This window comes from Leptidea sinapis, chromosome 24 (assembly GCF_905404315.1).
Source record: "Leptidea sinapis chromosome 24, ilLepSina1.1, whole genome shotgun sequence".
Classification (NCBI taxonomy): Eukaryota; Metazoa; Arthropoda; class Insecta; order Lepidoptera; family Pieridae; genus Leptidea; species Leptidea sinapis.
Window position 1 is genome coordinate 10,273,939 of NC_066288.1, and position 24,975 is coordinate 10,298,913.

At 34.9% G+C, this 24,975-nt stretch overlaps 2 protein-coding genes across 4 annotated transcripts in view; one reads left to right on the forward strand and one right to left on the reverse strand.

Annotated features, from left to right (window-relative positions):
- Window positions 1-24,975, reverse strand: part of LOC126971740 (uncharacterized) — a 280,527-nt gene that overhangs the window by 114,669 nt on the left and 140,883 nt on the right. The gene's annotated exons all lie outside the window — the stretch shown is intronic.
- LOC126971731 (choline transporter-like 2) overlaps window positions 8,414-24,975 on the forward strand; it is a 36,578-nt gene continuing 20,016 nt past the window's right edge. The window contains exons 1-2 of one of the 3 annotated variants that reach the window (XM_050818111.1): window positions 8,414-8,792; window positions 24,806-24,928. In XM_050818111.1, coding sequence (XP_050674068.1) covers window positions 8,777-8,792; window positions 24,806-24,928 — 139 coding nt within the window. In that variant the 5' untranslated portion in view covers window positions 8,414-8,776. Of the gene's footprint in view, window positions 8,793-21,238; window positions 21,392-24,805; window positions 24,929-24,975 lie in introns of those variants that run through there. The other 2 variants (XM_050818110.1, XM_050818112.1) reach the window with 2 other exon arrangements.

Consider the following 24,975-nt stretch of genomic DNA (forward strand, 5'->3'; position numbering starts at 1 on the left):
AATGAGGAGGAGCTCCTTTGTACCACGGGACCCAACCTTACATCCATTTTGAACAGCGTCTAAAATTTTATTTTCACAAAAATGTTTATTTAATTTTGAAGTCAATATGGATGTAAGGAGCTTATAGATTGTGGGTAGCATGTTATTGGTCGAAAGATTTTAGGTTCCATGGAACTATTACCCGATTTATGGAGCAGAAAGGTAGAAACCTGTAGTCATAAAAGAAGGAAGGGAAGGGATTCCGACTTGATGGCTTCCTGATATTGTTTAGCTAAGCAGCCGAGTCAAGACCACAACCATTTCAACCAAAAATTTTGTGACCCACCTGCCCTGGGCTTTTCCAGTTGTGGGTTAAACTAATTGCGTTTGTGACATCAAGTGGGCTAATATATGTAACAACAGGCGCCATAGGTTGCAACTGTTCACACGAGCGCTTAACGGCATTTATAAATATTATTATTAGTATTGTGAGTACTAAACCATTAGCTAACACATGCATTGACAAAATATCAAAACTGTTGACGCATTGTCGGCCTGTCAGTTTGTCTGTACTCTAGTAGATTCTAGGACTATGATCTCTTGCAATTTATGGTACCTATACAATACACTGGGAGACAGATTGAAGTAATGATGACCTCAAGGAATAATTAACAGATATAATTTAAATATTAAATTATATTTATTATTATCATTATTCATTAAATATATACCTACATCGGTTTATGACTCATTATATTATTTTTAATTAAAGCCGTGTTACCAACTAAATACTCACGTATTGCTGGAGGGCTTGGTGCATTGTTAGTTTTGTTAGTATTTTTTTTTTCGCAAACGCTGACTATAACTAACTAACTAAACAGTTGTGGAATGAGGTTCCTTGTGCGGTCCAGGACGATACGACATGGGTACCTTCAAAAAGAGCGCGTACACCATCCTTAAAGGCCGGCAACGCTCCTGTGATTCCTCTGGTGTTGCAAGAGAATGTGGGCGGCGGTGATCACTTTACACCAGGTGACCCTTACGCTCGTTTGTCCTCCTATTAATACTATAAAAAGAAATTAAATGAGTGCTACTTACGTCTGAAAAAAATCTTAGCTACCCTCAAGTCGCTCCTAAAGAAGTCTTGCTTTAAAATTCAAAAGAACTAAAAATTAATACACAAGAACATTCGCCAACGCCTATGCGAAATAATCCTAAAATTACTAATGCACAGGATGCCGGCTAGATTATGGGTACCATGTGGGCGCCGATTTCTGCCGTGAAGCAGTAATGTGTAAGCATTACTCTGTTTTGCTCTGAAGGGCGTCGTAGCTAGTGAAATTACTGGGCAAATGAGACTTAACATCTTATGTGTCAAAGTGAGGAGCGTAATCTTATAGCCGCTCAGAATTTTTGGGTTATCAAGAATCCTGAACGGCACTGCATTATAATTTGCGTAGGGCAGCAAAGGGGTATCAATAACCATCAGCTCAACGTCCTGCTCGTCTCGTCCCTTTTTATCATAAAAAAAATAACATTTCCATGCAATGTTAATAATTCTAAACATGTTTTAATTCAAAAAGCCCTTTCTATCGCTTATTCATCGGAGTCACTCCTTTTCTCTTTTACTTTCTCAGCAGCTGCAATGATTGCATTGTGTCTGTAGTAAGTATACAAGCCACAGGAAATTAAATAGTCGGAAACCTGAGTAAGTCCTAGGTCAATACCCAGACGAGATGCAGGAACTTCCTTTGTTCAAATCTAGTCAATATTGTCGGGACGTTGCCCTCTATTGCGTATTAACTTCGACTTAAAACAAATCCTGTTTACTGTTCTGTACAAAATTACTGTATTAAGAAGCATAATGTATTATCAATGTACGTAGAAATTCAATTTGATGTTGTTTTAGAGTTTTAGTAGAGATTTTAAGGAAACAAATTTATGATCGTTGAAATCTGTAACAAAGAAGGGCAGTGACCGGCGTCATTCGAGTGAACATTCAATTACCTCAGTCTCCGAAGGTGAACTGCAGTATAATAGCCATTATTTATAATTTCTAGATGAAATGTGAGTGTACAAACTTGTTCATGCTAACTAGAGTGTAAAGTCTTAACGCCAATGAGATCTACATTATATATGACATACACCGCATCCAAAATGGCATGTTACACTACTGTAAATCGTTATTCTGTGGTTACGTCAGAATATATGATTAGTATTACGTTCTTAATGTGTCTGTGTTATTTGTATTGAAACTTTGAAGCTGTTAGACTCATGCTGTGTCATTAATAAACGTGAAGTATAAAGTTAATCCAAATTTAAAATAGTCTTTATCTTACTTACCTTTGTCACAGAATTACACGACAGGGTGAGGTAATTTTAAAGTTGGAGTAACTTTACATCGCGTTTATTAGGGTTCCGTAGCCAAATGGCTAAAAACGGAACCCTTACGGATTCGTCATGTCTGTCTGTCTGTCCGTATGTCACAGCTACTTTTTTCCGAAACTATAAAAACTATACTGTTGAAACTTGGTAAGTAGATGTATTCTGTGAACCGCATTAAGATTTTCATACAAAAAAAGAAAAAAAAACTAATTTATTAGGGGTAACTTACAACTAAAACTCAAATTTTATATTTTTTTTCTAAACTGAATAGTTTGCGCTTTCAAAACGGTAAAATGTGTTATGCCCCCCCCCCCCCCCGCCTCCTCTCCTGTAACTTCTAAAATAAGAGAATGATAAAACTAAATAAATTTTCATAATCATATCATCTGTGGTATTGAAGCTGTAGTTGCGATATCCCCAAATTAATATTATTATTAACAATCGATCCATATTCACATTACAATTCACACAATAGATAGTTGTTTTCTATGTAAAATATTTCCAAAACGTAGAAAAAGAACTCGTTTGGACTTTATACATTTTAACGAGCCATCCTTTACTCTAGCATGAATTTGATGTTTAAGTATAATTAACTGTTTCTACAGCAGACCCCCACTACACTGTTGTGTGCATGCTATACTTACCATGAGACATTATGCCCTGGGAGACAATTTATAACAGATATTTATACACTATTATCTCCGAAAGGTATAGAGTAACATTATTAGACCGTATTCTTGTTCGCAGCGTCGTTATTACGAAAATTTGCGCAGCAACAGAAAATTGGCACTCGGAGTTCGAATGCTGAATAAACCTTTTCTTTATGACAATAAGGGATGAGACGAGCAGGATGTTCAGTTGATGGTAATTGATACACATTACCCAATACAATGCAGTGCCGCCCTGGATGCTTCAGTCTGAAACACAGTAATTCTAACACATTACCGCTTCACGGCTGAAAAAGGCACCGTTGCGGTACCCATAATCTAGCCGGCATCCCGTGAAAAGGAGCCTCCCAATAGTAAATGCCCTTAGTCGACTCTTACGACACATTTGGGCCTGGGACTTCCCTATTCTTTTTATGCCCCGGGAAAGCACAGGGTCAGTATACCAGACACCTACGCAAACTCCTGTTTGTACACCTGCGCATGGCAACTTCAGGAGAGCTAACTAGATGTTTGGCGATGTATGTATACGTGTATACCCAAAATTGTGAGTCAAATGCAAAAAGCAGCTATTTCGTCTTCGAGTTAGCCCGTTGGTCTTGTGGGAGGTATACGTTCGGATAATACGAGCAATGGGTTACTGGTTCGATCTCTGTCTAATTACCACGTCGCAATGATATTCTATTTTATTAAACATGGGTGCATAAAATGACCATGGCAAGTCTTGGACTTCGTCTGAAGCTTATTTACATTCATCTACTTGTTTGGTAATATGAATTTCCGTAAGCACAATTTCGATTTTATTCATTTGCATACGTATTACAAAACAGCCTACAGGATAACATTACCATAAAACAAGACAAGTATAACTACGACACTATGTAGGTTAAAAAGTGAGATAGAAACATTTTCAATTTACATGGCAGCCATTTTGAATCCGCCATCTTGATTTTAATTTGAATAGCAATAGTAGATAAATAATACACATTCTGTCCACATCAACAGGCCACGAAATCCCTTAAAATGTATAAGATGTGTTTTAGTTTTGCACTTTAATCTAATAAGCATTTTACTGGCAAGCCGACGTTATAAACTTATCGCCATATTAATAAATAACTGATAAGCCGGGGAATTACGCGGGTTGGCTAAATTGCTGATATCGAAAGCAATGTAATTGGATTTCCTGATTGATAAGTAGTGTATCAAACAGTGCACCGGCTGATTTTTTCCTGAAACACTATGTGCTGCCCGCGACGTCGTCCGCGTGTACCTATGCTAAAAGCAGCAATATTACTGCCTACATCTAGGGTGATAAAATGCAACCCATAGTCATTGATAATTTATACTTCTACATAGACTGAACAGCTGTGAAAACATCGAAAAAATGGAGGTTAACAGTTAACCTATATTTTGAGCAAAGCACACACACGTACACAAAGTGACATACAAATCGTGAGTGTAAGACGTAGTTTGCCAAGCAAACTAAAGTAATAAACCTGGCTTGTGTAGAAGCTCAATCGAGACGCATAAATTATCTAGACTTTATTTTATGTATGCTACTAGCTGACCCAGCAAACGTTGTATTGCCATATAAAGTAATAAAACAATTTTTGGGGTGTAAAAAGTAGATGCAGATCACGATTCTCAGACCTACCAAATTTATCGTACTACAATTATTGTAAGTATTGATCCATTGCCATCTTGCAAGTCTATAGCGGATTTGTGGATGGAACAGAATAATATAAAAATCGCGATACAATAATAGGGGTTGATCGTAGAGGGTTGAAAATTTAGGGTTGTATGTTTTTTTAATGCTGTATCATAAAAAAATAAAAACAATAAATTACGTCCAAAAATAATAAAAACAATTTTTGGGGTGGACCGCACTTAACATTTAGGGGTATGAAAAATAGATAGTAGGCGATTTTCAGACCTACTGAATATGCATATAAAATTTGGTAAATATCAGTAGAGCCGTTTCGGAGGAGTAAGGTAACTAACATTGTGACACGAGAATTTTATATATAAGACTAGCTGACCCAGCAAACGTTGTATTGCCGATATTAAAATTTGAAGTTGTATGTATTTTTTAATGGTGACACATAATCAAAGAAGTTTAAAAAAAGTGGCAAAAAAATTATAAAAAAAATTTGGCGTGGACCACCCTTAACATTTACGGGGATAAAAAATAGATGTTGTCCGATTTTCAGACCTACCCAATATGCACTCAAAATTTAATGAGAATCGGTCAAGCCGTTTCGAAGGAGTTTAACTACAAATACCGCGACATGATGCCAGGCGCTTGGGTTTCGAGTCCAGTAGACTTATTGAGGCGCGAAGATTAAAATTAAATGCAAAATTTTAATTAAATCGACTCAGTAGTATACCTTCAGACAAACATTCGACAAAGTAGGTACCTACTTTCTTAAATATCCAACGTACAATTTATAGATATAGTATACCTCTTAAGGATAACATACTATATTCATTTTAATACTTTATCTACACCCATGCTTTAAATCCTCTATTAAAGATTCTGAAACAGTTAGCTTATTACCAACATTAAAACACCCAATGTTCTAATAACCATTACATCACCCAAAAGAGTGTTGTAATGTTGTACTGAATTTCATAACAACACTCCTATGTTTTTTTTATCCCTTCACGCGCAAAGAGTTTCAACATACAGCCACATTCTTATTGCTTGATGCGTGGTATCTGTATGAATTTCAAAAAAAGAACATTTTCGTTTACGCGCGCTCCACACTCCCAGAACGTCGCGCGCTTCGATATTTTTATTGTTTTGTTTACAAAAAATGAGCGATTCATTTTAAACGCTGCAAAAGAACATTATATTCGAGTGAATTTTAATTATTGCACTATACAAAATGTAAATTACTACTAAAATAAATAATTGTTTCATTAATACTTATTTTATTTGTATATAATCAGTAACGAATGATATTAGGTTACTACTAGGACTGGTGTTTTAATGTTAGCAGTAAGCTAACTGTTTCAGAATCTTTTAGAGGATTCATATTCTGGGTGTAGATAAAGTCTTGTATGCAACTGTTGATAATTAGGTATTAAAACACTCATGTGATACTATTATCACACTCGGCTTCGCCTCGTGAGCTAAATCCACATTCGTGTTTTAATACCCCTTATTACACAACAGTTGCATAAATAACTATTAAAAAATTTGCAATATTAAAGCGGTAATTTAGAAGCTGTTTACACAAATACATACGATATTAATCCTTGTAAGTAAGCAATGACGATAATTTGGAATAACTTGCGTGAGCGCAGCACGTTCCGTGGAGCGGTGGATTTGACAACTGAACGCGGGGGGTTGGGGGAGGATAGAGGTAAATACATAATATTTAATAGAATAATGGACTGCGTGTATGTATATATATTGATTTATTACTTTATTAATTATTATTATTACGCAACTAAGTAAATGAAATTTAATATGATGTGTTTAGCGGCGTATCCATAGGGTTATAGAGTGAAGTGTCAGATGTTGACAGCTTGTTTATTTTTATTCGTCTTCTAGGCTCTAACAGGTGACATGTGACATCTATGCTCTGACAACTGTTAATCTCAGTTTAAACTTTAACCTTAAATACCAAAATCATCCGTGTAAATATTTGCTCGCGTACTTATAGATAAATTATTATTTTTCGGTTAGTGGTTGGTCAAATGCAAAGATTTATCGACCACTAACCGAATAACTTTAATTTTAGAATGTTAGTAGCTACTCGCGAGTAAAAACTTACTCCAGTTTGGTCGAACCCGTCGTAAGTATTGTAAATATAGTTACTTATATGTTTAGATAATTTATAGGTCTAGTAGATCATAGATAATTAATACGTCTAGATAGTCTCTTGCTGTTAGACAACCGATAAAAATAGGCCAGGAATTATACTTTAGTTTCCGTTAACACTCGCCATTTGTTTGACACTTTGTGCTAGTGTGCCTGAATGGCTCTAACTATGAACACCTCGTAAAGTAACGCACGTACGAGACGCATAAGTGAGTATTGAGTAGTGACAAGAGGCACTATCTTGATTCTAGACGTTATAAATATAACTTTATTGTTAACCGATCCGAATGAAACAAACACTAAATATTACGGGAAGCTTGCCACAATATATCACGGAAAACAGCTGTTATAGATTATAGTCTTCCGGTTTAACAGTATCTGAGATTGGCGTTCACAAACAAAAAGACAAAAAATTTAAATCTTATACAACGCCATGGAAAAAAAGCGCCCAAGAGCGAGTCGGTCTCGCCCATGAAGGGTTCCGTAGCAGCAAGTAACATAATATAAAAGTTATATAGAAAGGAAAATGATATTAAATTATTGAAATGAAAAAGGCAAAAAATGCTCAAAATCATATAGTGCAAATGAGGTCTCATCATTTATACGTATTTAAAAAAAACTACTTGCTAGATCTCATTCAAACCAATTTTCGGTGGAAATTTGCATGGTAATGTACATCATATATTTTTTTTAGATTTATCATTCTCTTGTTTTAGAAGATACAGGGGGAGGAGACACATTTTACCACTTTGGAAGTGTCTCTCGCGCAAACTATTCAGTTTAGAAAAAAATATTAGTTATAGGTTATTAGAAACCTCAATATCATTTTTGAAGACCACCCACACGTATGGGTTTGATGAAAAAAGAATGTTGAGTTTCAGTTCTAAGTTTGGGAAACCCCCAAAATTTACTGTTTTTTTATACTATATTTTATTGTATTATTCTTCGGTTCACAGCTGAATACATCTACTTAACAAGTTTCAACAGTATAGATCTTATAGTTTTGGAAAAAAGTGGCTGTGACATACCTACACTGTGACAGACAGACATGACGAATCAGCAAGGGTTTCGTTTTTTGCCCTTTGGCTACGGAACCCTAACAAAAATTAATAAATAACATTTTTGTTAAAATAAATAAGCAAATGTTATAAATGTTTAAGTAAACAATACTTATCCAAATATTTACTTATGTATGCATATATATTAATATATATTTTGTACAATCCACATACCTACTCCAACATAAGTTCCTTCATGAAACAAAACATTAACTGAGCAGGAAATAGAGACTTATGACTCGACTGTGTCTTTGTCACTTATGAATTCCTACAATGCCGCGTCATGAGGGATTAATTGATCATAATCATACGATGCTCTAGATAAAGAACTCCAAGTATTATTATTAGTGTCCAGTTGTCCACTGTATAGAATAAATAATATTGCTCCTTTTGTATGACTCGACCGTACGCAGTCAGTACACAAACATTAAATACCTACATAAAATAGCTAGGTAGGTATTTTGTTTGATGTTTCTACTTCACTGCTTCAGTTCAATTCAGTCACGGTCGTTCTCCGCTGTGAGATGGACGTAGTCGCGCATTAGCCAACAAAACTTTCTCTTTCCAGTCGCGATCGCTTGTAAACAAAGACAACATTGCGTTGAATGATTCAATTCAATGATTTATGTTTTTACTTGTAATGTAAACGATTGTTACGTTTTTATAAATGTGTTTGGTGTAAGTTTTCCTGACTGTTGAATTGTTTTAATATATCTCTGCTGACTTTTAATGGGTTGAGTCAACATTATCTGATTACAATCGTGTGACAAGTGCATTTCGTTAATTAAAGGAAGTTATTGTGATACGTGATTTATTCACCGAGAAAAACCCACTTATGCAGTGATTTTGAAATAAACACAATGGGAAAAGATTACGGTAAGTTTTTAGTTTTTACACTATTGTTGCGTTACGCGTCACTATTGTATGTCACTATTTTGTATTTCCTATTGTAAAAGTACAATTTTTATTTTGTAATGTTTGATTATTAATTACTTATTATATGTTTAACACATATAAAATAACAATAATGCTAATAACTTAACGTTTTTAGTAATATTTTCCCACTTTTATATAAGTACCTATCTTTCACTGTCTCTGAGTCTGTCTATAGTCTATACAAGGTCTCACGGACAATTAAAAAAGACTACTCTTCTTTTTTTACTCGTCCGTGACAAGGTCTATACTTTGTTTGCCTTCTACAATCTCCGAAACGTAGGGACGGATTTTAAAGAGGCTTTCACTGACGGTTAACTCATGTAATAGAAATGATAGCTACCATTACGAATTAGGATTCCGTGCAATAGCGTTTGTTCTCACTCATAATTATTATTTAAAAACATACCTAGTAGATATGTCACAAATAAAATTACCATTTCTGTCCACTTAATATTTATATATTAGAAGAGAAATAGTGCTTAGATCTGTGTCTGTTTTTCCAAGCTAATCTCACAAACGTTCTAACCGATTTCATACGATATTTCTACGTGTTATGTAGGTAGCTGATGTGGCAAGCTCTCCGTAACAATTAGGTAGTGTTTGTTTCATTCCAGTCGGCTAACAAACACTACTAAGTAAGTTAATTGATGGGATTTATCACTAATGTTAAATGCTTATGTTATAACGAAGAACTTATAAAAATGAAGTTGGGTTCCGTTCAAAATTAAATTCTATAAAATTTCCCATAAAACTATAAACGAATTCAATTTAGGTGTGAAACAAAATTCTACTCTGCTAAAGAAGGTACAATAGTATCAGCTCTTAGCTCTGTATAAATAGTATTATAATGACCCCATAGGTAAATACAGTATTTTGGAATGGTATTTTTAGATACCTACATAGTTGGCAAAAATCAGACTTATTTTAGTTCTGCGTATTGCACGTGCACCTAAACATCGGGTGCATGTTCGTGTTACTTTTACTGAAAATTTCTTTTCTACTTAAAAATTTGATGACACTAAAATGCACTAATGCAGATAAAACCCGGTTACACATCCTCTCTGAATATGGTCAAACGTGCGTTGCTACGTTGCGAGAGATGTTTCTCTTTGGGAAGACCAATTCTTCAACCACGTCAGATACAGATACGTCAGGTCACTGCAAAAGATATAATAAGATACACGAAAAGAATAAATCTCAGCAGTGAGCTATAGCTAACAGTGGCTATCACAATTAGGTTTACCATCCGCCTGAATTAATCCGGACATGCTTTTAGACTAGCCCGGATTTCGCCCAGGTCTCCAACTAGTCCGGATTTTATTTATAATGAGATTGAATATAGTATTTAATCTTTACTAATACGATTAAATTTAACCGCGATCAACTAATAAATCCGGACTATTATATACTTATCAAATTACTAAATGGTAACCCTAATCACAATAGATCTATAGGTCGCAGTGAAATGGGCTACCATGCATACTAAAGCATCTTTATCAACCATAACCATCATAATTACCTACTAACCTACCTGTTATAATATTTAAATTGAATGTTACCCAAAATTCATTACGTTATAGGTAATTATATATGTATATAATTTTATAAAAGCGTTCCCAGTTCAATTTTCGTCTCCCACGCAGATACCAACGTATTTTCGGACATTTACCGGATCACTTATCCTCTTTCGGTTTCGCTGCCTATAAGAAACGTATAACGACTGTAGGCTAGCCTGTTTCTTCTATTAAAAAAAACTTTGGGAATTGGGATATACATGTGTAAATTGTAAATAAGTTGCAGTGTGGACTATCCTTTACATATTATTATGAATGAGTGCGGTAAGTCGTTAACTCGATGACGCTCACGTCGCTTGCTATATTTACATTTAACATTGCGTAAGTAGTTACTGAGGCAACGAGATGACACGCCTACTGGGCCAGCGGTGTTATTGTCAATGCGTAGGAGTAATATTTGATCAGTGCTTTAACAGAGTACCCTCTCAGAACCACCTACTTTCGCTCTTGGTTTTCTGCCACTTCATCTTCCAAAGCAGAAGCCCGCTGAGTTCCATAATTGATTTTTCTGCTACAATTCGGCACCTCATGAAACTGTTTCGGTCGTACGGGAGGTCCTTCTACATCTTTCCTTACTTGTGAGTCTTTTGTTTCATACCTTTTGTCTATTGGCAAGTATCCAAGCGTGAGCAAGACCTATTAAGACGAGGACCCACTGAGCTCAAATTTAAGAAATATACATATTAAACCTTAATCCTTCTTTGACAATGAAGGCTTATTACAGTATAGTTGATTATAATACATAGGATTGTCTGGTCCTGCGCAGGCCACCTAAAATTGTATTCAGTAGGCTAACCGCCACTTGCAGAAAGCATCCTTAAAGTTAATGCTTTATTCAGAATAATACCGTCACTTTCTTTTTCATAGTCAAAGGTAGCATGTGATATAACGAAACCAATAACTTTAAATTTGCTTTCTGCAACTGGCAGAATGTTGTTAGTGATGACTTAAAAGATCGGCTGGAAATTCTTATCAGCTCTTCTCACCTTTACGATCTGATATAGCTTCATGAAGTTTTCCAAGTGTTGTTGCATTATGTTATGTTATTATCACTTCCTATGTTAATTTATTTCTATTTCTATTGGAGTCGCCTGTATAGAACGTATAAAGAGGTCCCGAACTGAATGTAAAAATAAATTTCTTAGAACGGAAGTTGTGATGCTATTTCGAGCATAATAATGGTGGTATATAGAGCAAACGTGTAAACACAATGCTACTGCGTGCTGTTTGCAATTCAATGTTGTCACTGTGATTTGCACCTTCATAGTACAATCTTTAAGTTTTTATTTGAATGCACACTCTTTATAAAATGGGCAGGCAGGACGTTTTGAGTGTGCTACGACATTATTTTATGGAAGATAGGTTATGTTAGTGATGTACCACCAAGTCACCCATTTCATTAGCAGTTCGGCAACTGTCTTATAATCTATAAGTGAGCAAGTCTTATAAAAAGGGCCACTTCTCTATTGATGAAAAAAATTGTGTGTGTCAGCTCCGACGAGTGTCTGGAGTTTACTCCTTAAAAACGATTATCACTACATATCATAAACAAAGTGCTTCGCCGGGTCTGTCTGTTCGCGATAAACTCCAAAACAAATGCCCCGATTTTCATGCTGTTTTCACCAATGGATAGCGTGGTTCTCGGGGAACGCTTTAGTATATATTTAGTTGATTAGTATGTAATCAAATCATTATCGCTTAGTTGTCACAATGTTGACACCGGGAATACAGTTAAACTTGTTACGCCCACTACTCGGCTAAGCCGAGTTAGTATTTTGTGGGGCGATTGTATATGCTTTTACCACACTTAAAACAAATGCGTTACAGATTTTAAAAGAAGTTTATGTGGTAAAGGTAAATGTGATCTGAAACATAAATGACTTTCTTAATGATAGCAGAGATTGGAAATGGAGCGTGCGCTTTTTAAATTAGAAATTTGATTTTATGGAAATTTTATTAAATAATAGGTGAAGCCTGAGTTTCTTGCGCCCGTTCTTCTCAGGTCTGAGGCATTCTTTTTTTTTTAATCAAATCATCTTTATTTGCAAGATAAGGTAATTACAAGATAATGGAACGTAGTTTTTGACGTTGAAATCCTATTTGGAGTAACAATATTGGAATTTTAATTACTTTTAATTAATCTGCGCTACTGACACAGGTGCGCGGCAACTTCAGAGCCTTAGATCACTTAATCCGTCTAGATAGACGAAGAGTAGAAGTTTTACAAAGAGTAAAAGAAATAAAAAAATACACTTTCATGTTCTACCATATTATATATCATACCAGTGGGCTCCTTTGCACAGGATGCCGGCTAGATTATGGGTACCTACCACAACGGCGCCTATTTCTGCCGAGTAGCACGAATGTGTAAGCATTACTGTGTTTCGGTCTGAAGGGCGCTGTAGCTAGTGAAATTACTGAGCAAATGAGACTTAACATCTTATGTCTCAAGGTGATGAGCGTAGTTGTAGTGCCGCTCAGAATATTTGGAGGTTTTCAAGAATCTTGAGCGGCACTGCATTGTAATGGGCAGGCCGTATCAATTACCATCAGCTGAACGTCCTGCTCGTCTCGTCCCTTATTTTCATAAAAAAATGTATTTGCATTGTGTTAGGTTTGTTCTTATGTTAATTAGATTTATTTACTTAATCCAATTTCCGGGTATTAAATAAGTTTTTTTACTTGAAGTAAGTAATTCTATGAACAACGACTAAGTAAGCTTCACTAATCTTGTTAGAATTATCGGTGGATATATGTCACTCGCTTGCTCTAGAAGGAGCTTAAACTATGGTAATATCCTGTAGTAGCTATAGGTTTCTGCCTTGTATACGGCTTTTTGCAGAATACTAGCTGACCCAGCAAACTTTGTATTGCCGATATTAAAATCGCGATACAAAAGTAACTGTTGATCGTAGATGGGTGAAAATTTGAAGTTGTGTGTATTTTCTAATGCTGACTCATAATCAAACAAATTAAAAATAAATGTCAAAAAAATTAAAAAAAAAAATTGTGTGGACCAGCCTTAACATTTAGGGGAATGAAAAATAGATGTTGGCCGATTCTCAGACCTACTCAATATGCTCACAAAATTTCATGAGAATCGGTCTAGCCGTTTCGGAGGAGTACGGGAACGAACATTGTGACACGATAATTTTATATATAAGATATAAACACAACAACTCTCGGAGACTACTAAATGATACTTTATTGAAGTTATACTTCTTTAGGCGCGTAATGAAAAAATTATGAGAGTGAAATAGTAAGATGCGCGCGCATCACTGTTACACAAAAGTAACAGGTTGAAGTTGGTTCCTAAAATTTTCTGACGTTTGCGTCATTCATTTGTTTTTTTTTTTTTGGTTTCTTCGTCCATTATTAGGACAGGCAAAGGGTTCAAGTCCATACAGCCACATTCATTATTTAATAATTAATTATTGCCAAAGCCATCTTTGCAAGATTTTTCGGAAAACGTAGATTAGCACGAGGAATAAATCATTTTAATGATATTTGCTTCGTTAGGCATACATAAGTACGCACACACTTTTTTTATTGTACTTACGTATGTAATATTATAGCCACTATCCAATGTCTCTCGGGACGAAATTATCTTATAACACTAACGACTTCTTGAATTGGCGAAGGTCAGATTTATCATAGTCTTATCATGTACATTGTACACAATTATAATTCTACGTATGCCCATTAGAAGGTGATAGGGGTGACTATTTATGATAATTTTAACCCCTATATGCATTAAGCAAAAGTGAACTATTTTTGAGTTATCAGGTTTAATAGCTTTCTTCAAAATAAGCAATGACGTTCATTCAATTTATAGAACGTACGAGTAAACTTGGAAAATAAGTCAAGAATGCAACATCAAAAATTAATTTAAAATAAAGTATCAAAACTAAATCTCATTTTTTTCTTCTTATTTATGAAAACGATTAAACACTGTCTATTTATCGATAGTATTATAAAGAACAATTTTCATTCCAAATTTAAAAATGCAAGACGAACAACGATATTTAAAATAAATTGAATTTTTTTCCATTAAAACTCCTTAGTAACAAAAAAAAAAGTTATGAAACTTGACTTGCAGATTATTTTTAAAATATGACCGTTTTCTTAGCTCTTCTACAATGCATAACAACTAGGAACTTATTTCAAAGAAATTGAAAAATATGCTAACTGATTTTCACGAAACTTTCTTGCAGAGATTTTTCCTTGGTTCTTCTTGTAAGTCCCGAATGAAAATCCTTCGCTAGACCCAGTATTAACCTTCCAAAATTGGGAAGTGCCCTTTGGCACTATATCTTTCATATACACCAAAATCGAAAATGCCGTACGGCACACTACGCCCTGACCAAGTTCTGATCCTCATTTTGTTTGTAAGATATATTTTGCATGGTCTTATAGCTTGTTAGAAATCTCTCGGAATATCACCACAAATTTAGTTTCTGTCTCTTTAATATTACTCTTCGTACAATATTTAGGGTATTTTCCGTTGAATTATATACCGTTAGTAATTTGGTAAGTAATACCGTCTTATACTACATAGGTAAAACTTAAAAGCTTGAAAAATATACATTTGTAATTAAATCATAAAAAACTGGGTCTTTATTCAAGGATCGGCGGTCCAATTTTTTTTTAATTGAGTTCACCGTGTCATGTGGGGTATCGTATGAAATGATCTTATATTGCCATTTTTGATTGTCAATGTCGATACCTCCAATCTCATGGATTTGCCACTTTTCATTATCTAAGGCAAAATGACATGAAATAATGAGGATTCTAAGAATAATTATTATTGTTATCGTACTTCGTAGAAACTTATCTTCTGCTGATTGGTATAATTTTGTGTTTAAATTTGACTTGTTATTTGATAAGAAAGTAAAACTTAGTAGGTATAGTTACTTGCGCCGAAGGCTGCCAACATATTCTCGTTGAGTGGGTGTAAAGGCGCCAACTTTTGATAGCACTTGCCATGGCACTCTAGTACCTTTTTTGTCAGAAGGTTCTGTTGGATATTTTGAAAATGTTCATTGTTCGGCAGCAAAAAGTGTTATTTCTAAGAAAATTTGTTGCAATTATGTTATTATTTTTTATTGCGATCAAAGATATGTTATTTAAGGTTATAGCGACATATTTCAAATAGACATAAATAACCAACATTAACCACAATCACCAAAAATGGAGGAAATCTGCTTTTTCTTGTCTAATCCCTATAACTTCTAAAGAACATGGGATGGATTTTTTTGATGATGTCTGTCCATCTGTCCTATTGTCCCGTTTCGCCTTAACGTTGAATTTTGGGACAACCTGTATAATATTATTTTAGAGAGAGTAAATAAAGAGTACCTATGTACCTACTTTACTTACTTTTATTAATCTCTAGAGATTAATAAAAAAGGTGTGTATGTTCTTATGTAAGTTATTTATTCATTGACGTAAGAAATTTCAATATTCTTCGTGCTATTTTACGTTTGTTGAAAAAACAATATTGTAATTAAAAAAGGTATTAAATACAACTAATCAAAATATTATTATAACGATTTTTTTTTTTTATAATAACTTGTTTAAATAAATTGAAATCATATAATGAAATTTATTTAATCCACGGTTTAATCCATCTCGTCCATGGGTTCAGTAGAGATTTGAGTTTCAAGACGCTTGTTATCTGAAGTATGATACTAATGGTCTAGTTGACCAGATAACGTCAGGGTGTCGAATTCGGGTGACGGTATGCGCGCGCATCGCCGGAAACGCCGCACAAGGAAGCTCATTCCACAGCTTGGTTGTGGAAGAAAGTTCCTTGAAAACCGCACTGTAGAGGAACGCCACACATCCAAATGGTGGAGATGGTGTTCTATTTTATGGCGTGTGAAGATGAATTCCGTCGGCAGGAATCAGGTGAAATAGCTCTTCGGAACACGGACGGGATAAATGCGACAGAAGACACACAATGAAGCGACGCGGACGTCTCTACGCAACGCCAAGTGATCTAGAAAGTTTGAAAGATAATTGGACGTATTTCCTGAAAATAATAAGTAATTGATACGCCCTGCCCTTATGTCATGTAGATGCCGCCCAGGATTCTTGAAAAGCCCAAAAATTCTGAGTGGCACTACAATTGCGCTCGTAAACTTGAGACATAAGATGTTAAGTCTCATTTGCCCAGTAATTTCACTACCTACGGCGCCCTTCAGACCGAAACACAGTAAAGTTTACACATTACTGCTTCACGGCAGAAATAGGAGTAGGAATTCGTATTTAAAGTTTTATAAATATTAGTGTATTCCATACATGTGGGATGGGCTACTAAGTCATGATAAAGAGTGACAGTAGGGCTGCCATTTTTTGTCAGTCCGTTAATATGAATCACGTGGTCAGTTTTGTGTTCTTAACTCAATTTCGCCATGATTGTGGTTTGGAACGTTTCTCTCGAATTACGTCCAATTATGATAACGAACATTAGAATTTATTAGTAATTATCATTTGCAACTAAATGTAGCTAAATCAATGTTGTTTGTATTATTCTAGCTAAATGATGTTTACATTGTATCGAGTTATGTCTTACACCGGCTGTATAGTCAGTTCCTTCAATTACTTCTCGGCGGAGCGTGATGCAGAGTTTGATTAATTACTGCAACTTGCAGTTAGAGTAGTAAGTTCAGCTTTATACTTTAATAAACTCTAATTACGTCGAGACTTTTCCATTGTTATTTCAATTCTGGCCATTCCAACAATAATAAAATGAATCAGAATCGAAATATCTTTATTCAATAAAATCTCGAGGATCACATTAAATCTTCACATAATAAACTATTCTAATATACAAAAATACAAAGTTGTATCCATATTTATACTATTTTACTATATTTTAAAAAATAGCTCTACACCGGTTTACAAGAACTTAAGGTATTGTGAAGCTGTTATTGCGAGATGGAGCGACATCTAGCCAAGCTATCTTGGCATTTATAAAATCATCTATCATATAATTCCTTATTTTTTTTTTTTATTAAAAAATAAGATTTGAAATGACAAATTGATAGCTCTGTCACTTTTGATGGGAGTTTGTTGTAGAAACATCACAGCACAGCACACAGTTTCCCATGAAATAATCGTTAAGATTTTGTAATCGGTATCTAGGAATCAACAATTTATTCTTGTATCTTGTATTAATGTTATGTATATCATTTCTTTTATTTATTTATTTATTTATTTATCTATTTATTTGGAAACAAATACAGATACATCCTTAAACATAAATTAGATAAATTAAAAATAGAAATATGGACACAAGGATGTCTCCTTAAACAGTTTCACTAAGCAAAAAAAAAAATTAAATTAAACTTTTGAGCAGATTATCTTTATTTCTATGTGTGTACAGTAAATTTTCATAAATATATTGAGAATTTACGCTTAAAATATTTATATCTTTGAAACAGTCACGCAATGAGTCGCGAGGTTTCATTTTATAATTATATGCCATGAATTGCCCTTTTCTGTAAAACAAAGATTGTTTGGATATCTGCCGAGTTACCCCATAGCAGAATGCAATACGTCATAACTCTATGAAAGCAGCTAAAGTACACAAGTCTAGCCGTCGATTCGTTAGTTAGTTGTCTGATTGTTCGAACCGCATACGCTGCTGAGGCAAGTCTATCTGCAAGTGATTCTATTTGGGGGCACCATTTTATGATGGATGATGTGGCGTGCAGGTAGATGCTCCTGGGCGTCACGGGCTATCCTGCCTAAAGTTCCCAAGCAATAATGAGGGATTTTTCGATATTAATATAAAAATGGCCAAATAACCTGTCTTGATGGGAAGCGTCCTGATGGAATCACCCTAGTGGCTTTGGGCGCGGGGATCCTTCCCCGCTAGTGTGGGACGCGACTTGTGTCGACACTCTGGCTCCTTTTCATGTCCAACTACTTCAGTCGCTGGGGCCGATGCTTTAACTGCCGAAGACAGCAAATGTCTGGCAAATGGCAATTTTTTTTCTGCCGTTTGGTGATGACTCTTGGCCCGTGGGGCTCAAAGGCGCGAGAATGTACAAAGTACAATCTAAGCGCCTCAGGGCTACTGGAAACCCAAGCGCTGGCAACTATTTCAGTCAACGGATCAGCCTAGCTATCCATCGCATATGCTGCCAGTATTTTTGGTACACTTCCGTGATTACATTAGTACCACTTTTTTTAACTTCATCTTATCATATTTACTATAATTAATAGTTATAAGTTTTTTTCAACTAAAAAAAAATACTATTATGAACCATTAACCGTAGATTTATATTTTTTTATGAAAATAAGGGACGAGACGAGCAGGACGTTCAGCTGATGCTAATTGATACGCCCTGCCCATTACAATGCAGTGCCGCTCAGGATTCTTGAAAAACCCGAAAATTCTGAGTGGCACTACAATTGCGCTCAACACCTTGAGACGTAAGATTACGATAAGTCTCGTTTGACCAGTAATTTCACTAGCTACAGCGCCCGTCAGACCGCAACACAGTAATGTTTACACATTACTGCTTCACGGCAGAAATAGGCTCCGTTGTGGTACCCATAATCTAGCAGACATCCTGTGCAATGGAGCCTCCCACTGGTAGTATGGCTTCTATAGTTTACCACAACGTAATAGTGATTTCAATACGGTGTCATTGGATTGCCAAAAATACGATGATAACCGACACAAACGACGCACAGTTACGTCAGTACGTAAATATATTTTTTTTCCCACAACTTCCCAAACACAAGGTTATAAATAACACTGTATTACAAGCGACATTAACTGTGTCAGCATGCGTTTTTGTAATATTTAACTAGTTGTGTTTACGTCAAAGATTAAAATTATCATTGAGGTAATATGTACTATGTACTAGAGATCTCGTGTTACCTTGATTGTTTAATGATAAATTGTACGATTATTATTATTATTATTATTATTATCAGTCCGGGAGTGCTGGCAGAAGTGAAAATTTCTTTAGCGGCGTTGAACACTGCTTGGGATGGGTATAAAATGTTAAACTCGCGTCAGGACACGTGACCTGATCGAAAATTCGTAAGACAATCGCTGAACTTATAGATGAAAGATTTATGCTTCTAATTATAGTTCGGCTATTTCGACTCAATCATTCTAATTGTGAAGCCGAAACTAAACCAGGGATCGAATCTCATCCGTGCAGAACTTTTACTGTTAAATACGGTTGAAAGTTGATTTTTCTGAGAGATAAACATTTTGTTGTAAAATAATTGTAATAAGGGTTAATTTTTTTATCTTTCTAGCGAACCGAATATAAGTCGAACTTCGGCCGAATGCCGTGTATGCACGCACACTAGAGTAATAAACCTGGCCCGTTTTTATCGGTTCTCTAGCAGCAGAGGCTCTATCTAGATATAAAATATTATAGTTATAGAAGTATTATAGTTCAAAATAGTTAATTAAGTGTTACATAGTTAGGAAAAGAAGGACAAATGAGGGAACCGGTCACCTGGTATTAAGTGATCACCACCGCCCACATTCTCTTGTAACACCAGAGGAATCACAGGAGCGTTGCCAGCCTTTGAGGAAGGTATTCGCGCTTTTTTTGAAGGTACCCATGTCGTATCGTCCCGGAAACACCGCACAAGGAAGCTCATTCCACAGCTTTGTAGGACGTGGAAGACAGCTCTTTTAAAACCGCACTGTGGAGGACACATCCAGATGGTGGGGATAATATCCTTATTTGTGCCGTGATGTTCCAAGGTGGAATACGGTGGCAAGGTGAAACAGCTCTTTGGAACACTCCCCGTGATAAATGCGGTAGAACAAACAACAACCAAAACGTCCAAGTGATCCAGCCGTTCAAATAGCACTGGATCCCCGACAATTCGAGCTGCTCTGCGTTGCAATTCGTTTCTTGCCGTGTCTTGTAGTTGAATGCATGTGTAAACTCGTATATTGAAATACGGTCGCCACTAAAACCGAATCCTACTAAAATCCGATTCGGTATAGAAACACACGATGCCGTGTTGTTTTTGCTTTTACTGCCATCTAGCGGTAAGCAGACATACTGCTATCCACAAAATATCAATGTCGTCGTTATGTGCTATATTCATAACTTACATCACTATTACAATGAAAGGGCTAACCAAAGAAATTTTAAATTTTGTAATACATACATGTTCATACCGTAATTAATATTTTAAGGGCCTTGCAAATAAATAAACTTGGTATAAAGTTATACCTGCGAAAAAACAAAGAATATGTAAAATGTTGACTATATCGTTGACAACACTGTCAATACAATGATAATTCTGAAGTTTTGCGAATGTCAAGCAGCCTTGCAAATAAATAAACGCGGGAAACGTTTTACGCCCGAATAAACAAAATTTCTATTTGTAGACATTTTGCATATTATTCTTGGTTCAATCCCCGATATAACTTTATACCAAGTAAATTTGTAATGCCGTAAAACTTTAAGAAGTTCTCATTCTGTTTTTAAAATTTTAATATAATATTATCTTAATATTTTAATATTACTAAAGTATTTTATGATACAAACTGGCGGAGTTGGTACTCACAACTGATAGCAATAATTATTTTTGACAATCCTTTGTTTCACAACATCTGTTAAAATGTAGGTTATCTGTTCCAATTTAGTTAAATCACATGGGCTATGCAATGCAATTTGGTTAAACACTTAAAAAACACGAATAGTATCTTAGACAACAATTTACATAGATTCTACTGAAGGTACTGTTATCGTAAAGGAAGGTTGATAAGGCAGTCGGATCGCGTACTGATAGTTGATAATAAATGCATAATCAAGCAACATACCCAACGAGTGAGCTTGTATTATAACTAGAAATAAAACAGCAAAGTTTAATATTCTTGAAAATGTGATCGAAATCTTTAAAGTACTACTTACTTTTACACGAAGATGGGTTGTGGGGATTCCTGTATGTCGCCCAAAGATTCGAGTAAGTTTTTCCTACATCTAGATACGTATTCCAAACCATTTATGAAGCTGATTTTAAAAGTCTATTATATTCCAAACGATTATAATATTGTAAATTGTACAGATGTGTGAGTCATTTAGTTTCTTGTCGATTCCTCTCATTATAGCGTTCATATTCAGGCGTCCTTTTCGTATTTAAATTTAATAAAGAAATATCATATCATATAAGTATATTATATAAAAATTTATCATCCACTTTGCTATACGTATGTATGGCAAAATTTAAGACTTATGGTTTTCTCATGGATTCCATTGTCAGATCTGGGCCAAATTACAATGGGATCACTCGGGAAGCACCAGCTTTCACATAAAAATATAAGAATTATCAAAATCGGTTCACCCAGTCGAAAGTTTTGAGGTAACCAACATAAAAAATACCGACGAATTGAGAACCTCCTCCTTTTTTGAAGTCCATTAAAAATAAATTTGTGCGTCTCGGGACACCCGACAGAAGTGATAACTCAAACCAATCTATTTTTTCTTGTTATGATAATAAGTGATGAAACGAGTAGGACGTTTAGCATATGGTAATTTATACGCCCTGTCCATTACAATGCATTGCCGATCAGGATTCTTGAAAACCCAAAAATTCTGAATGGCACTACAATTGCGCTCGTCACCTTGAGACATAAGATGTTAAGAAGAAGTCTCATTTGCTCAGTAATTTCACTGGTTACGGCGCCGCGCCTTTCAGACCTGAACACAGTACATAATATAATAACGGCAGAAAAATGTGCTGATGTGGTACCCATAATCTAGCCGGCATCCTGTGCAAATAAGCCTCCCACTGGTAAAAGTTATTATCTAAGTTTAAATAATTAAAAATTGAAATAACTTAACTTGAGAAAATCTTAGGTTATTACATAAATTTTATGTAAATTAATATGATAATGAAAGTAAGGTTTTTTTTATTAATAACATCATATAATGATTATAAAATATATTTTATTCTTAGTTACAAACTTGTTACTTTTTAATTGTGCATCTAAAATTATTTATTCAAATTATTTACATATGACTTAATAATTAATAACGCTATTCATATAAATAATATTAAAATAAAACTTAAATAATCTAACAAAATTAATTAATTACAAATTGAAAATATCATTAAGATCGCTGTCGGCAGGTAAGGTGCCCATGAAGCTGGAGACGTTACCTCTTTGTATAGCCAAACTTATCCTTTGACAGAGGTACGTACCAGATCTTGGGTCACCTGTTAAACCGGTTACTTGTTACTTGAATATGTACATTAGAATTTTGTGCATGTACATTATTAGTATTTAATCCTATAAAAGTAACAATGGATTAGAGTGAGAAAGGAAGAGCCTGCCTACCGCTGCCGTATGTTTGAGAGAAAGGGAAGCCTGACAGACTGGCGCTGTAACGTGTTACGTTACGAAGTGGTTTACTGTCCCATAAGAAGTTATCACTTCAATAAAGTGTATTACATATAATATAAATAAAAGATTTATTTCTGATAATGCAATGATTATTTGCTACACGTATAATTACTATATCGACTCAAATAGCATAGGGGTTAGTAAGCCGACTGTAGCTGAGCTAGGTGCCCCGGGTTCGAATCCCGGTAGATGCAAACGTTTGTATTATTCATATTTCAATGTTTGTTCATTTGTTTTTTTTTTTCACCTTGAAAGTTGTTTAAAATATTCCTTTTAAAATTTCCGGCTGATTAGAATTCCTCTTATACCAAGGCCAAATATATTGTATTCGACATTGATGCGGGAAATTGACTCATTAAAAATGAGATTTTTCCTTAAACAGTTTAATAAATGAATCAACTTACATTGAATATAAGGTTACTTACAGCTTTTCTCTATTTAGTTCTATGATTTTCTAAACCTTTCTAAAAAAAAGTTAGATTGAATGAATTATTGAAATTCTCTGAAATCTTTTTATCTACTTTATTTAAAGTCTGTTATTTAACAGAAACGATAAATGTGTTTATTTTGATACAACAATCAAATTGAAACTACCATAGGTGCGTTAAAATAAATTATAAATTTTTATTGTATTATGTATTATGGTTCACTATTTTGGCGATAATCGCTTATATGTTTTTAAACTTTCATCATGGCGGAACTTCAACATATTGCAATATTTTGATGGGTTCTCACGATATATATTTTATGCTAGTTGACCCGACAGACGTTGTTCTGTATATAATAAATAAAATAATGCTTTTTATGAATTTGTCAATAATATAATATCATAACATCAAGAATTACTTCGTAAAATATGCACCCTGGTGTCGTAATGAAATTGTTTCACAGCAGAACTGTCAAACCGTGCGTCAATAAATTCTCTCATAGAAATTATGTATGGAAACAAACATCACACACAAAACGTCGAAGGAAAAACAAATTTGTTGTTTTTATTTAATTCCGAGCATTTTCTTATTTATTCACCTTTAAAACCTTCTCTGGACTTCCACAAATAATTCAAGACCTAAATTTGCCAAATCGGTCCAGCCGTTCTCGAGTTTTAGCGAGACTTACGAACAGCAATTCATTTTTACATATATTTATAGATATTTGATGTCGATATTTCGATCCAATTGCATTAATTGTGGTCACGGCGAAACTACGGAGGCGCGGGCGTCGAGAAACTCTTGACACATTGACACTAATAGTACATCAATCTGTCCACGTGACGTCTAATTCGTTTGTAAGAAATATAATTGTAAAGTTTCATCAAAATTCATTCAGTAGTTTTTGCGTGAAAAGTAACAAACATACATCCATAGTTTAAAATTTTAGATTTTTTTTTACGAATAACTCTACCTGTTAGCCTCTATTTTCAGCAGCGCACGCACGCTAAAACAAAAACATGCGTTGGCTAACAGCTACAAAGCCTATAAGTAACTGCATCAAACCAAACATGCTTTAGATAAATAGAAGGATTGTGCTTGGCTGTACTTCTATAACGATAACAGTATCATCCAATATGTTATCATCAACCAAATAATCATCCAAAACAAAACAAAAAAGAATTGTTCAAAAACGTTTGTGTGGGAAAGGTTACTATAGCATAAACGATTTTCTTAATGACGCCACGGACTGGGAATGAAGCGAACACCGTCAGGCTCTTTAATTATAAATGTTTATTGTACGATATCACATTGTAGTAGGTACATATTTTATATTAAAAAAAAAAGCCCGCTGAGTTTCTTGCGCCCATTCTTCTCAGGTCTGAGGCAGTCTCTTTTGAATGGATGGTAGTTTTTGACGTTCAATAAGTGATTTTAAATCCTATTTTGAATAAAAATATTTGAATTTAAATATTAACATAGTAAAGCCGACTTAGAATAAAAAGAATTAACATCTTAATAAGTATATTATCATTCTATTTGCAGGAGAGCCGATACGATACGACCCAGATTTCAACGGACCAGTCCACAATCGCTCATGTACGGATATACTATGGTTAATAGTGTTTATCCTATTCCTCGGCGCGTGGGGATACGTCGGCTATTACAGTAAGTAATCATCCTCCATCCATCCATTACCAGTAAGAGGCATCTTT